Source organism: Lipophrys pholis (genome assembly GCF_963383615.2).
Source record: "Lipophrys pholis genome assembly, chromosome: 3".
Taxonomy (NCBI): Eukaryota; Metazoa; Chordata; class Actinopteri; order Blenniiformes; family Blenniidae; genus Lipophrys; species Lipophrys pholis.
The window spans coordinates 11,860,977-11,876,151 of record NC_137627.1 but is presented as its reverse complement, the minus strand read 5'-3'; the positions used below and the strand labels follow the sequence as shown (position 1 = coordinate 11,876,151).

At 43.2% G+C, this 15,175-nt stretch overlaps 1 protein-coding gene across 1 annotated transcript in view; it reads right to left on the bottom strand.

The window, feature by feature from the left end:
• Nucleotides 1–10,838: 10,838 nt before the first annotated feature.
• The window catches only part of lekr1 (Leucine-, glutamate- and lysine-rich protein 1), a gene marked incomplete at both ends in the record, with an annotated part of 48,290 nt that continues 43,953 nt past the window's right edge, over nt 10,839–15,175 (bottom strand). The window contains 2 exons of the mRNA XM_080459698.1: nt 10,839–11,018; nt 14,690–14,765. Coding sequence (XP_080315824.1) covers nt 10,839–11,018; nt 14,690–14,765 — 256 coding nt within the window. The remainder of the gene's footprint in view (nt 11,019–14,689; nt 14,766–15,175) is intronic.

The window sequence follows — 15,175 nt, the reverse complement described above, 5'->3', positions numbered from 1 at the left end:
GGGACGGAGCACAGAGAAGTCGAATCAAAACCTCGTGTGCGTTTGTGCCAGCGAGTGGGGAAATGAGTTCCATGCCACACACACACTTCACGCATCCCAAATGTGGAGGAAGAGAGAGGAAGAGCGCAGAGAAGGGGAGGATGGAAAGACCTTCCGCTGGAGTGAATGATGTCAGTAACACACAAAGGGGGGTCGGGGGTTGAGTACGTGTTATGTGTGTGCGTGTGTGCGTGTGTGCGTGCGTGTGTGCGTGTGTGTGTGTGTGTGCGTGCGTGTGTGCTACAGGGGGTGCTTGCTGTACAGTTTCTTTTGTGTTCGCCTGTCTTTTGTTTGTGTCCACGGGTGGCGGGGGACACGCTGTCATGCCACTTCAGCTCTGCCCTTGTGACAGGCTGTGTGTGTGTGTGTGTGTGTGTGTGTGTGTGTGTGTGTGTGTGTGTGTGTGTGTGTGTGTGTGTGTGTGTGTGTGTGTGTGCCACTGAGAGTGCATGGGTCAGGTTGTGGGGAAACAAGTGGATGACTGTTGGGGAGTTGTACGCACTGGGAGTTTACTTGTGTATCAACAGGATTAGAAGTTGTGAACTGAGTTTCATTTGAGCGTCTCAGAGTCGGAGGAAGTGATGGAAGAGACTGAAGAGAAACCAATAAATACTGCTGGAATAGTGTTAAACTACAATGCAGAATTCGCCATGCTTGCAGTTCACATGTTGGCTTCTTATATTTTATCCTTCCTTGTTGTCACCCTATTGACCTTGTGCTTGACTTCACTCACTGCGCCGCTTGATTTCAGCCTCGGCAGGATCCCCTCGCGTCTTTTGTCTTCACCTAACACCACAACACTTTTCCGGGGCTCCACATTCCTTTCCGCGTCTCCTCCATCTGTGCCCCAGCCTCTGTCTTTGTCTGTGCTGGAAGGGGAGTGTCGGAGTGTGTTTGGGGAGGCTGGAGAGCGAGTAAGGAGTACCCGGAGTTGGCTGTGGGGATGGAAATTCTTTTGCCCCCGGGCAGTTAGCCTCTGTATGGAGTCTGGCAGAGGCCCCGAGGCGCCCTGATGGGACGCACGGGACCGCAGCCCGCAGAGCTCCTTTTGAGCTTGAGTCAGGGCAGCAGTCAGCTCCTCCCTCTCCTCACACTCTCTCCTCACGGCTTCTTGGAGCAACGCCACCTAGAGGGAGACAAGGGAGAGACAGCACATGAGGAGACTGCCGATTCTGGGTCATGATATTAATTGTTTCTAATAACATCTTCATTTATATTTGTTATTGTTATATTAAATATACTCTGTTATTTATTTGATAGAAGTATAGAAACATTTGTCTGCACTCTCAGGGTTTTGAAAGTGTGGTCAGAAGGAGGGTAGAGCTGAGCTACAGTGTTTTCCTTGAATATTAAGCCTCCGCCAAGTAGAAGCTTGTGTTACGTCAGAAATGTTAAAAATGCCATGAATCAGATTAAGTGTAGACTTTCAAGATTCCACTCATAAAAACGATATAAAATGTCGGGACACGGTGACCTGGATAATCCACTGAGTTATTTTCTGTGTCCACGTTATCCAGAGCAGGGTCATGAGGGACAAGTGGCCACATCAGCTGACCTATGATGTCGTGCGCTGGACACCCTGGACAGACCCTCGGTTCCTCACAGGGCAAACACAGAAAGACACAGTCACCCACCGCCACGGCCAATAAGGAGTCACCATGCCAACGTACCAGGCATGTGTTTGGGAAAGAAGTCAAAGGCAAGACCCAGCCAAATAACAGGACTTCTGCCTGAAGATACCACAGCAAGGTGACCGTGACGTTTGACCACCACAGTGTGACCAGTGCATTATAGAGTCCAGAAGAACATTCGTGTTAAATATGGACATATTCCCTTGAGGCTATTTTCAGTGCGTGCATTCACACATAGTACCCTCCCCCTTTACATTTTGGAGCTTAAAATCTTGGCAGTTCAGATTGTTTACATGAGAGTAAACATAAGGTTCAAATTAATGAAGTGGAGGCATTGAGGAGATAATGTGAGTGGGACATAGAGAGGAACGTATGTGGTGATTAGAGGATGATTTGTAGTTGGTCTAATTTTACCCCGATTCATAAATCTACTGGCCCTGCATGTTTTATTTGTTATTTCACGGTGGGGTGCTTTAAATTCATGACCAAGTCTGTCAAATGCAATACACCACCCAGCAGGTTTGCCTACATATAAAACACCCCAAAGCCAATATTCTGTACATTTAGAACAGCGTTTACATTCCTGTTTAAAACCTTGAGCTCGGCGTCTTCTTGTCACCACACTGATCACTGCCATCATGAATATTGTGTCAGTATTTGGAATGAATGTGTATTGTGTGGAGTTCAAATTCTAAATGGCTGAAAAGAATCTGCTCAATAGATTTGCAAACTGCTGCACATGAGATACACGTCTTTGTAGTGCAAGTGAAGGGGGGTTAAAAAAAAACAAAAAAAAACAAGCAGAAAGTGCATGAGACTGAGACAACCACTTGTACCTGAAAATCAATCTCGCTATGTGTGCAGTAAAAAAAAAAAAAAAAAAAAAAGCGTGACCGTGCAGAGTAACACGGTGACACTAAGAACGTGGCACAGTCAAAGAGACTCGGTCAGTGAGACCCAACAGACAAGCTGTTCTAGCACAGTGAAAGCGGGGCAGTATTAATAGCACGCAGCAGAGCATCACAGCACCGCACTGCAAAAACAAAAGAGGAAAGAAGGACATTAAAATACATGAAGGCAAGAATTTAACTTTAGATTGCTGATACCCTGTGCAGATATAAATCCATCCATCTCTCTTCTATGTTGCCTTGTAAAGCTTCTGGCTTTACCCTCCACCCTACTACACCTGGAAATGTAGGGTTAGGCTGAGAGTAAAGCGAACTATTAAGATCTAAACTGTCTGTTAGTGAAAAGTATGAGACGTGGATGAAAAGGCATCATGTGAGGCATTGCTTGATCAAAATCTTATGTTCTACCGAAAAATAAAGCCTATTAGAGAAAATTCAATTAAAACCATCCGCACTTGTTGTTGTTGTTGTTGTGTAACCGATACATGCAAACAGTGGGAGACAGGAACGCTGCTCACTTTATGTCCCAGGCCAGAATTTGAAAAATGGAAAAGCTATTTGTTTCAGAGCGTTTCATAGCTTTCTTGTGATGTTATATGCTTTTCCCACCAATATGGAGCATGGCCATAAGCACTGCTCACTGGCTCATTTAATCATAAACATGTGCCATTTGAACGGATCGCAGCATTATGGCCATCTGCCGTTTGATCACAGACGCATGTTTGCATCTCCAAATGGTGAAGTGACAAACCTAAACACAGGAATTTAACTTCCAGGCGACTAAGAAGGATTCCTGGAGGCCGTCTGTGTGGGAACATAACAGCATTAACACCACGCAAACGGCATATCACATCTGGCACATGTGTGCTTTTACAACTATAGAAAGTGTGGCACGGAGGAAGGGCTTCCTCGACTGATATATTACATGTGACTGATGAAGCCGTGCAGATGAACTGCAGATTGCTTTGTTCTCATCAAGCAGGTGACAACAGCAGCCACTTTTAGCTCCACCTGCGAAGATCCCCACATGTAATCTATGTCACTGTTAACATTTAGTGGTGAAGCAGCCCTTTCATCTCTGTGGACAAGAAAAGTATTACAAGATTGTTGGTAAAGTTTATGAGATGACAACATAAATCAGGGTCTGCTGTAGCTCATCCAGGGTGCTCGGCAACACAAAGAGGGCGGAGCACAAGAATCGACCTCAAAATCGTACTTTGGTTTTTGTAAAGCTCTGAATGGTCTCGGGCCTAAAATACATCTCGGATTTACTTGTCGAATATGAAACCTCCAGACCTCTGAGGAGGCCAGGAAGACGTTTACTCGGTGTTCCCAGAGTCGGAAGGAACAAGTTTCTAGTTCAACGCTCCTCACCTGTGGAGCAAACGTCCTGAACCCCTGAGGACTGCTGAGACACTCGCTTCTTCTAAATCAGAACTCAAATCATTATTATTTGCCAAGGCTTTCCAATAAACAATAGATTTACAAATTTGATTAGCTTTATCTTGATAAAACTTTTACTTTGTTCATTCTGCTTTTTGTGCTGTTTTTAATCCCTATTTGTTTTTATGTATTTCATAATCTTATCCCTTCAGATTAAGATTATTAATAGCTTTGTTTTAATGCATTTCTTTTATTTCTTTGTAAAGCGCTGTGAACTAGCTTGTGTCTGAATGATGCTATAGAAAATAATTTGCCTTGCATGTTGGGAACCACAGCTTTAAATGAAAACATCCCAGACTGATTTGATTTAAATTATTCTGGCCACCGGAGGTGAAATAATTCTATCTGGACCTTTCTACCCCACATGTTGCCTCAGTTAAGCAGCCGCATCAATCTAAAGTTTTCCCACATCTGTCATGAATTAATTAATGTTACATTTCACTACTGTTTCATTCCACACGGAAGAGCAAATATATATCATAATCAAAATGTGATATTGTCACTTAAAAATTAAATGTGAAGAAAGGAAAAAAAAAAAAAAAAACACTGATTTTTAATGAAACACATTTCTAGGCTTGGCTAACAGTATTAGGGAATGCATACTGTTAATCGTATTAGAACACTTTCCCAGATGTGTCAAACATCAGATGAAACACCTCGATTTATTCACAGCTCAGTAAAGAGCAGTGGTTTGGTGGTTTTCAGTAATTCTGGAGCTTTTAATGTTCGCACCAGCCAGACAGCACACCAAACGCTCATGAATCCATCAGTTGCTACAGAATGATAAATGACATGGTGGGAATGACTCACTCCTGCAAACAAGCCGAATGATTATACGTCAGGGGAAGAGCCTTAACATATGTTAACTCATAGGGAGTGGTGTGTGTTTTTGAAAGTGAAGAAAGTCCAGTCTCTCTCCATATGTTAAAATGAAAAGTTGAAATAGTAACTGTGTATGCGTTACTTTCCTATTTTGTACATAATTGATATGTAGTTATAATTCTGAACATATGTGGATGCACACATACACACACAAGCCACATCACTCATGTTCCAGGGGATGTGTGTCACACCTTGTGCTATTGTATTGCGTTTTACTGTGAGAGTGTGTGTGACAGTCTGCACGCACGTGTGAGGCCACTTCCTTGAGGGGTGTGTATGAGTTTCTTTCCTGCCTGTTAATATGCAGGCATGTGTTAGATCGTGTGTGTGTGTGTGTGTGTGTGTGTGTGTGTGTGTGTGTGTGTGTGTGTGTGTGTGTGCATGTGTGTGTATGTGTACATTTCGTGCATGCCAGTCTTGCTCCACAGAGAGACAGCCATCATTAGGGGCTCCTAGTGAGAGCAGGATTACAGGGCTATTAGAAGGAAGTCACACGCAAACTCACAGAGCCCCTGCTTTTAATCTAAAACTGTAAACCACATTCCAGTGGCAACGCACGCACGTATGCAAGCACACACGCAAGCACGCACGCACGCACGCACTCACTGTATACATACAGTATACAATTTCAGGATTTTGTACATTTTACTGCACACGAACACAAAAGACACACTATGCATGTTGATAGAAAATAACCCTTTTTCCCCCCGACTTCCTGTGTTGTGTGACCTCAGAGCTTAGTGGGAGGTTATAGGTCACGCGTTTTTTTTTTTCTCCCAGACATAGTGACCTTTCCCTCTTGTCCTGGTCAACTGTGACAAAGCTTCAGACAGGGGGAGGGGTGGCGAGAGAGACAGGAGGGGACAGGGAGAGTGCAGAGTGACCGAGCAGAGACAGACGGCGTAAGAGCATTTCACAAAGCCTGCTCAAGGCAGGATTGTTGCGCTGGTTTTCCCCCTAACATTCTGCAAGGTGTCGAGGTAGCCTCAAAGCATGAAGGTTGCGGGTCCGAGTCCAGGCTAGGCCTCTCTCTGTGGAGCTTGCATGTTTTCCCTGTGCATGCATATGTTTTCTCAGATTACTCCAGTTTCCACTCCCATTCCTTAAACGTGCATTTGGATTAGTCATGTGTCTGACTGACTCTGTGTTTGGTGACCTGTCCAGCGTCTAACCCGTCTTACACACATTGGATGAAGCAGTGTATAAAATGGACACACTGAACATGCAGCAGCTGTAGTTTTCATCGTACGCCTAAACTGAAATGACGGCGGGATGGAAAAATCACAAGGACTCATATCATAATTTAGAGATGCTATAAGCCTTCTAAACACATCATTTCTGTAAAATCTGTCTACATGATAACATATTTCATGTCGTCAGTCGTAAACCATGGAGAGAGAGTCACGACTGTAATGCTCAAATCATCAGCCAGCTTGGATTGTGCCTGTGAAAGGATATTACTTTTTGAAGGACAGATACCACAAATATAATAATGGCTGCTTTGATAACTTGTGGAAAGTGTTGTTCAAGACAGGTCTTGTATTTGTGATCCTAAAATGACTAACACATCTCAGGAGATTGATTATTTTACCCTCTAACAAAACTGGTGGGTGAAAGGTCACTGATGTGCTCCAGCTCTTGCGGAAAATACATCAGTATCTTAGCAACAGAGTGATATCACAAGGTCACAATCAAAAGCCAATTATCTCAAACACACACACACACACACACACACACACACACACACACACACACACACACACACACACACACACACACACACACACACACACACACACACACACACACACACACACACACACACACACACACACACACACACACGCATGCATGCCTGCACGCGCGCACACGAAGTGAAGAACTTAAGGAAAAGTCTGGAGAAAGAAAGAAAGAAAGAAAGAAAGAAAGAAAGAAAGAAAGAAAGAAAGAAACGAAAGAAAGAAACCATCTAAAGAGATTATCTGACTGATTAGCTTTAACTACAGACACAGCACATTAAGAAAGAGGCCCTTTAAATTAAATGAGAAGAGAAAGACCGCGGTGGTGGGGGTGAAGGAGCCGCTGTGCTGAAGGTCCATGAATGACATAAAAGAGCATGTCAGCTGTGAAATTGGCATCAGGGCACCTTGAACTGGCTGAACCTATCTGGACAGGCTGTCTGAAAGGGAGGCAGTTAAAGAGACAGTGGGTGAACACAAAGGGGGGGCTGTGCTGGAGGGCTGTCAGGCTGCAGCAGTACAAAGCTCAGCTGCATGAACGAGGGCGAGTGGGGGGGGGGGGGGGGGGGGGGCGAGGGGCAGACATGAAGTGATCAAGGAGTGATGAGCGCAAGAAAAGAGGCAATGACTTGACTTGATAACCTCTGCAGGCAAAGGCATCAGATTGTTTCCCTTCTGTGATCATTCTGGGGGTGTTGCCACCACGTTTAAATGCATCTCTGTAATAGAAGAACAATGCTGCGTGTTCTTATACAACATGTTTAACACCTGTTGAGCCATATGCTTTGAATGAAGACTTCTGAAAAGCTGCAAAAACAACTATTTGTACAATGGATCATATTACTTGTAAAGAGGAAGTAGCGCCTCCCTCATTACTGGAAAATCTCCCGATTTTGTACATTTTGTTTTAGAGCCCCTCAGCCTGTCTAGGTTTTGCATTTTTTTCCCCCACGTTGTTGTGTTTCCACATTAGCTATCGAGAAGCAGCCAAAGGTGGTAACAATGTGGAGCATCGAGAAGCCCACAGATTCATCGCTGCTATTTCCAAAGCTGCAACTGTCCGGCATGTTTTCAGCTGGAAATGATATATACGATGACAAAAGATACCGCCTGTTGAAAAAGCTCACATATGGGAGGACCATGGTGTCCTTGACCTATGGCCACCAAATTCTCGTTCATCATGGACTCCAAGTGAACATTTGCAGCCAATATGGTGAGATTCCCTCACGGCTTACTGCTCTGAGGAAAATGGGACTCATGAGGTCACAGTAACCTTCACCTTCACCTTCACCTTCGGCCACCGAAATTAACTCAGGTGAACATGTGCGAAATTGAAAGAAGCATTTTTCCATTGTATAACAAAATAAATACTACTAAATATAAATATTGTAAAAAAAAATACATTCATATATATTTATATACAAATATATTTCATATTTCTTTTCAGGATTTAAAAAAAAACAAGTATATTTCCATGCACATTCAGCTTTCTCATTTCAAATTACTTGATACCATTTTATTTTTAGTTAATTTATTTTTCCCTTTTGAAAAGTCCACAACAGACACAATCAGCTGACAGTTCGGCAGTGTGTTTTCTTAACTTTTTTAACAGAAGCTATTTGTTTTTTCCTGATGCATCTCACATGATGAATACAAAGATTCAAGACAACATATTTGTACTCATTCGGCAGAATTCTGTAAACGTCTCTCATCAGCGTCAGCTCTGAGGTTATTTTCCACTGATCGCAAGATCTTAAAAGGACTTCATTGGTTTGGAATGTTCTTGAAACATCCACAATGTTTGTGCAATTTAGCATTCGTGACAAAATCTTGTTTTTGTGACTTGATTCAGTTTCCCACAGTACAGAAGTTACACTCTTGTAACACTCATGTTAATCTAAGACTGTAGATGCTCTCATCTTGAAAACATAAAGTATATTTGTCCATGGTCTAGCCATCCTCATTGAGTTTAATTTTCCTCCCTTCGGAAGCTCAGTTGGTGGAGTGAATCACCCGGACATCCTGAGTTCATTGGTTTTAACTCAGACTCAGAGGCTTTGGATCACCACACAATTCACTGTGTTGAATTTGCATATTGTGCATGTGAGGGTTTCATCCAGATACTCTGACTTTGTCCATAATCAGTTGTGATTATGGCTCCGACAGCCTGTAATGTCAAGTTGGATAAAATATTATAAGACAGCTGGATGTATGATGAGCATAGATGATCGCTCAGAGATACAGTGGTTTAAAGCCTCTATCTCACTCATATAATGCAATAATGGAGTTAGTAGACTCTCTTCCTTTCCACCCTGCAGTTTACGCGATTATTAGGCATAACGGGAGATAAAAAGTTAAAATCTGAATTACATCGAGAGGGTTACAATAAGCACACCTTGACATGAAGTCCTTATTGTAAAGCAGACAGACACCCAAAAAAAAAAATCAAGAAACAAACATGAGAAGAAAACAAAAGTCAAACGAAGGGTAAAGTTGAGGTAGAGGGCACGGAGGGAAGCACACCCTAAAAATGGGTCTCGTTTGTGTCGGGTTGTGCCCGCATGTGCGTGCGTGTTCGCGGTCAGACAGCTGAGACGTGTCGTGACTGCGTCCTCAGACGGTTCCCCTCAAGACAGGCAGCCCCATGTGTCCGCACACAGCCGCACACACTCACATTCGCACAGAGCGTCGAGCGAAGCCACTCTTGCTCATTACTTCAGGGAGCTGTCCATCCTGTTCTGTCTTTGTTCTCGTCTGTGTAATTTGCTCCCTCACTGTCTTCCACGCACGCACGCTCGCACGATCTTTCCTTTATTTCTTCCTCCCTCTGAGCGTTTATCCGTCCCGCTTCCTCCTTGTACTGCTTTCCATCTATTCACATGTTGTTTCACAATTCAATTCAGCTCCATTTGGATAGCGCTGGCACCGAAATCCATCACGGTGGATTTTGCTGCCAAAGCAACTATGAGATCTGTCTGTCTCCAGTTCTCCTCTCTCTCGCTCACTTCCTTTCAGCCGTGATCGCACTCACAGAAAGACACACTCAATAAATCTAAACCAGCCCAGGGTGAACAGGGCGAGCGCACAGACACAACGATGGCATACAGGAAGCAATTTCTAAAGATTTTGGTTTCCTTTATGCACTGGAATAACTTCCAGTGTTTTTCATGTGGAGAAGAACGCCACACGGCTGAGAGACAGGATCAACACGCACTGACATAGACACACCTCTTCTTGAAGTTCAGTATTCTTGTCAGTCAGTAAGTCCACTTCAGTTTTTGCCTGGCTCAGCTGTAGCAACTCCTGTCGGTGTATTTCATCTTGTGTTCTCCTCCGCTCCTCCACGCTGCTCGTCTCCTGCCGCAGTTCTTCTTGCAGGTCCTGCAGCTGAAGGTTTTTCTCCTCCAACTGGTGGGAAAAAATATATCTGTATATCGTCAAGCTGATCTTTGTGCATACCTCATAACTTTCATGTGTAGTTATTCCTAATGTGAACCTGTTAATGCGTTCCAAAGATGAGACATAGTGATGATGCAACAGCTTACAAGCAATTGGGACAGACATGGTTTTCATTTTCTGTTAAATCAGTGTTAAAACCAATTTATGTTTCTAAGCCCAACAAATTGCTGACCCTGAATAGAATTCACAGGAGTTTCCAAATTAATTTCCCCCAAAAAGATTTTCCTCTGTTGAGTCTGGGGGGGCCTCACATGAATTTGGATTATGTTCAAAATGTCTGCAGACCTTTTTGTTTTGTGGTTGTCTAAAATCTGTCACCAAGCCTCAGAAAGCCTTCAGTACTTCCATCGGGTTAGCAGCCCCCATGCAGCAGCCTCCGCACTCGTTTTATGAGCTCCATTTTGCATGAGGTCTGATGACAAAATGATTGCAGGTTTGGGGAGAGACCCTGTATTTGTGTGGCCAAAAACTGATGCACAACAGCTGCCCATTTGTGGCAAGATTGCAAAGTAAAAATTCTTAATTCATTTGGTGAATGTGAAATGAATGGAACCCCCCCACCCCCCAAGTTAAAATGAAAATACACATCAAATTCTAGTCATAGTAAATCCCAAAGACAAGCTAGGGAATAAAGAAAAAATGCAAAAAGGCAAATAAATAGTTTGATATTGTGAACAGACTTTTATTGCGTGGCCTGTGATGTGTTTATTAGCGGGGTTCTTTGGTTGTTGTTTTTTCTAACGGGTTTTCACCTTTTGCTGAAGTTGGAAAATGTCTCGTTGGCACTGTTGCAGAAGCAACTGGTTCTTCTCCATGTGGACACTGAGCTCAAGCTCTGCATCCCTGCGAAGCTCCTCCATCTGCTCCTTTAGGTACAACGCACTCTGGGATCTCTGCTCTTCCAGGGCAGCAGACAGCTAAGAGAGTCAAACACGAACAACAAGAGATGCGCTTTCACTCAATACCAATTCACGAATGAACATAATGACCAAGCAGCATAAGGGCAGTAAGTGTGCTGGAACCAGAGAAAGAACCACATCCTCAAGTCTTTTTCTAAATCAGAGCTGAAGAAGTCCAATAAGAGTTGATCTATTCATAATATAAACGGGAACAAGGAAAGTCAGAGAGATTTGTCAGTATGATGAAAAAGAAAAAAAAAACCCAGCTGCGTTTCAATAAAGTGGTTGGGAAGAAACAATATGAATTGAAACTGAATCTAATTCAAAGTACCTTGAAAGCTGAAGTTACATCCCACAATGCATGCTCTTGCACAGTCTGGCTGGAGACCATTGTTCGATTTATTGGACCTTTATCTTTAAAACTACAGCTATACTATGCTCAGAACGTCCTGATCTGCTGCTGCACTGTGGTTCTCCAGCTGTACAGAGGAGAACAGAAAGAATTGCAGTGGGTGGCAGAGCACACTGTAAACAGACCACAACAATACATTCAACGTGACGGTAAAAGGTCAGTTGTATTTCAGAGGACCCTCACTCATCTCCCACACACATTCCCCCCACATGATGTGCAATTAAGTCCTCAAACATTTCAATCTGATATGCACAATTTATTATTGTATTTTCCCATTAATTTTGCACTGCCAGTTACAGCTGCTGCAGTAAATTCGATTCCATTTCATCCTATTATATTCCTTTGAAAAGTTTTGCTGCCTCTTAACCTGCAAAAGAAACGTTTGAAAAAAATGTGTTACTGTTCTATGTTGGGTTACACTTCATTGCTGATTCAGGGCCAGAGTAGGAACAACGCTGAACTCTTTTTCATATGAGGAGCGTTTGCAATGAGTTTTGTTTTCCTATGGTGCGTGACAGTGAGGGCAGTTTGCTCTGTGACGAGCCCAATCATCACACTCCCACAGGCAGCAAAAAAAATAAAAAGAATGGTTGGATGATATAAAACACCAGCTTCATCTCTTTAAATGAGAGGCACCAAAGTCACATGTGACATTATTTTTCACAAAGCTTTGCCAAGGCCACCTTGTTTTCTTTCAACCAGCACAAGAGATCTGACAAAACGAGCGCCGCTGCCATGAGACCATTGTGTTTCTGAGTGTGTGTGTTTATCTGCCTGAGCCCCTGCGTGTATTTATGCCTGCTCGTGTGAAACAGGAGAAGAAATAGTGGATGTGGGTGTGAGAGAAAAAAAGCAGATTGGCGTGTGAAAAAGTGCATATTTGACCCTTTGCGTGCGTGTTTACTCTGGTTTTGGTTTGGGAGGCTGCATGAGGGACGGAGATTGCGTGTGTTGGATCAAATGAGAAAACACCACTTCCTCTTCGCAGTGTGAACGTACGTGTGAGGAACATGGATGGTTTGTGCGTGTATATCCTTTTGTGTGTGTGCGTGTGTGTGTGTATGTGTGTGTGTGTGTATACAGCTGTCGTTTGTATTTAAGAAGTGCTCCGAGTGACCACTTCCTTTCCATGGGCATAAACTCGTGTGAGGTCAGGAAGCCCAGAATGAACAATAACCTGGATGAGTGCGCGTGTGTGTGTGTGTGTGTGTGTGTGTGTGTGTGTGTGTGTGTGTGTGTGTGTGTGTGTGTGTGTGTGTGTGTGTGTGTGTGTGTGTGTGTGTGTGTGTGTGTGTGTGTGTGTGTGTGTGTGTGTGTGTGTGTGTGTGTGTGTGTAAAGCGTCTTAGTGGATCTGCAGCATGTGTCAGTGTCTTCAACTGGATAGGCATCGGCGTGTGTGCTCAGCTGTCCTTCAGCATGCACTGCAGGCTTAGCAATGCAATGCCAGCAACAATCCCACAGTTGGAGAATGAAACAGAAGATAAAAGAACAAAGCATCGACATACATAGAACGTGTTTGGAGTTGCACTTTTGACATTGTGTCACAGAGAACAGATAAGGTTCCAGTTCAATGAATAGGTAAGTCTGCACATGGGCGTCACTTCGGGTTTCCCCTAGAATTTTTAGGTTTCCAGTGAAATTGTATAACTTAGTATGGAGCGATCTCTTTCAGGAACAGATACAATCACAATAATCTTCAACTGTTTACATGTATTGACCTTATTGACAGCATCAGTCATGACCGATTTGGGCTCCTTCTCAGCCAACTTCCCACTCTCACTATAAGATCAGCGAGTTAATTTATACCCGTGGATATCCTCATATTGAGCCAACACAAAAACTAATTTGGTTTCGTAAATGTGCTCTGTCAGTCAGTGTGGTGAAAACAGATTGTCCAGTCACTCTCGCCTTGGCTCTTTAAATGGCCGTGTCGCTGACAGACGGGCAGCTGGTTCTGATGACAGGGTTGGCAGGAGCGAGGCCGCAGTCTTTGCGGATTGAGCTGACCGAGCGCTTAGCACGTCCGCGGCTCCCACGTTCGGCTTTTAACAGAAAGTCCCTGCAAGACAAATTTCTCCTCATCTCGTTTTTCATCCGTTCAAATTCTGCTCACAGACTTGCTTTGATCACTGTGACCAAAAACGCTCGATGACAGAGTGGGTTTTGTGTGATGCAATTTGTGGGATTAGATGCGTCTCAAATGCACAGTGGAATTGAGGTGGCGGTGAAGGTCAAGTACATGTCAAGTGAGACAAGACGGTATGGAAAAACAAAACTCTTTGTTCTACTGCACTTTTTGTGTTACAGCAGACGAGGATTCACAGACGTTTTGTTGAATTGATTTAAAACCACAGTCTATCTAAAGTAAAACTGTAGCACATTTTTCAATCACAAAGATTCATTCATATTAAAATAAAAATAAAAGAATTATGGGGGAAAAAAAGAAAAAAATGAAACACTGCTTGATGTTTTTTCCCTTTTTCTGCTGACATTTCTTCTTTGTTGTGACGTGCAGCAAAAACTCAGTGACTCTTGCCGCCAGAGAGAAAGACACAACCCAACACACAATGACACTGTTTCACTAATAAAAGACAGATTGGTTTTCTATGTGTGTCTGTATTCCTCCGTCTCACTGTTTATCTGGTGTTGTACAGACTGGTGGTCCTGGAACCTCTTAATCTCAACCACATTGCGTGTGCGTGTGTGTGTGTGTGTGTGTGTGTGTGTGTGTGTGTGTGTGTGTGTGTGTGTGTGTGTGTGTGTGTTGTCAGGATTCCCCCTATTAAACTCCTCTGAGCTGTGACAGGGCCTTTGGATGCCGTCCTAAATGTCTGTTTACTTCAACACACTGGAACAAATCGCAAATCACAAACTGATACTCATCCACAGTTACTGAGCTGAATGTTGATTTGTTTGAGCTCATTATACATAATTAAAAGTGCACTTTTTAGCACTATAGACAAAAGTGTTATAAGGGTAGAACCCTTTTGTGAGGACTCTCTGATTAGCTCGTGAGCAGCTGTGTGGTGAGGCGGTACTATAACGTTGAACCAGATCAAAATGATCAAGTTACAGATGACGTTTAGCGACGGCCTCTGTTTCTCTTCAGTATTCAAAGAGATTAGAATATGACATTTGTGACAAACCAAAAGATGGCACGGATCAAACATGATATAATATGATATAATGTGTAATTGTATGATATAATACAAGCACAGTTTTCAACATTATTTACGTTTACATATTAAGGAATTAGTAAAACCGGTCAATGTTTACCTTTGTGGCCAGTTGCTGACTGAAGTCCTCCTTCATTTTGGTCAAAGCTCTTCCATGAGACTCCATGAGAAGATCCCTGTCAGCGCAGACACACAAACACTGGAGCGTTAAGCCACTCACACGTCGTTTTTGTGACGAAATGTGGTGTAACTGAATTTTCACTTCAATACCATGGTGACATTAAGCAAGAAATGTCTGCGTTGACGCTGCGCTGAAGACAAATGCCGCATCACGGTTGAGAACAACATTTGATATCATGTTCAAATAGCAGCTGCCGTAGGACTAAATAACTCATTGCCTCACTTATTGCAGCAGAAGCAAACAGCCATCTGTTTCCAAATCCAGACGGAAGACTGCTGTAAATGCCCTAAGATTAGCATATGAGACCAAAGATGTTCACACTCAATGGCTGCTTTAGCTTCTGGAGTTTGACAAAAAAAACTTGGTTCTCGAACAGCAAATGGACAAAAATAAAACAAATAATCA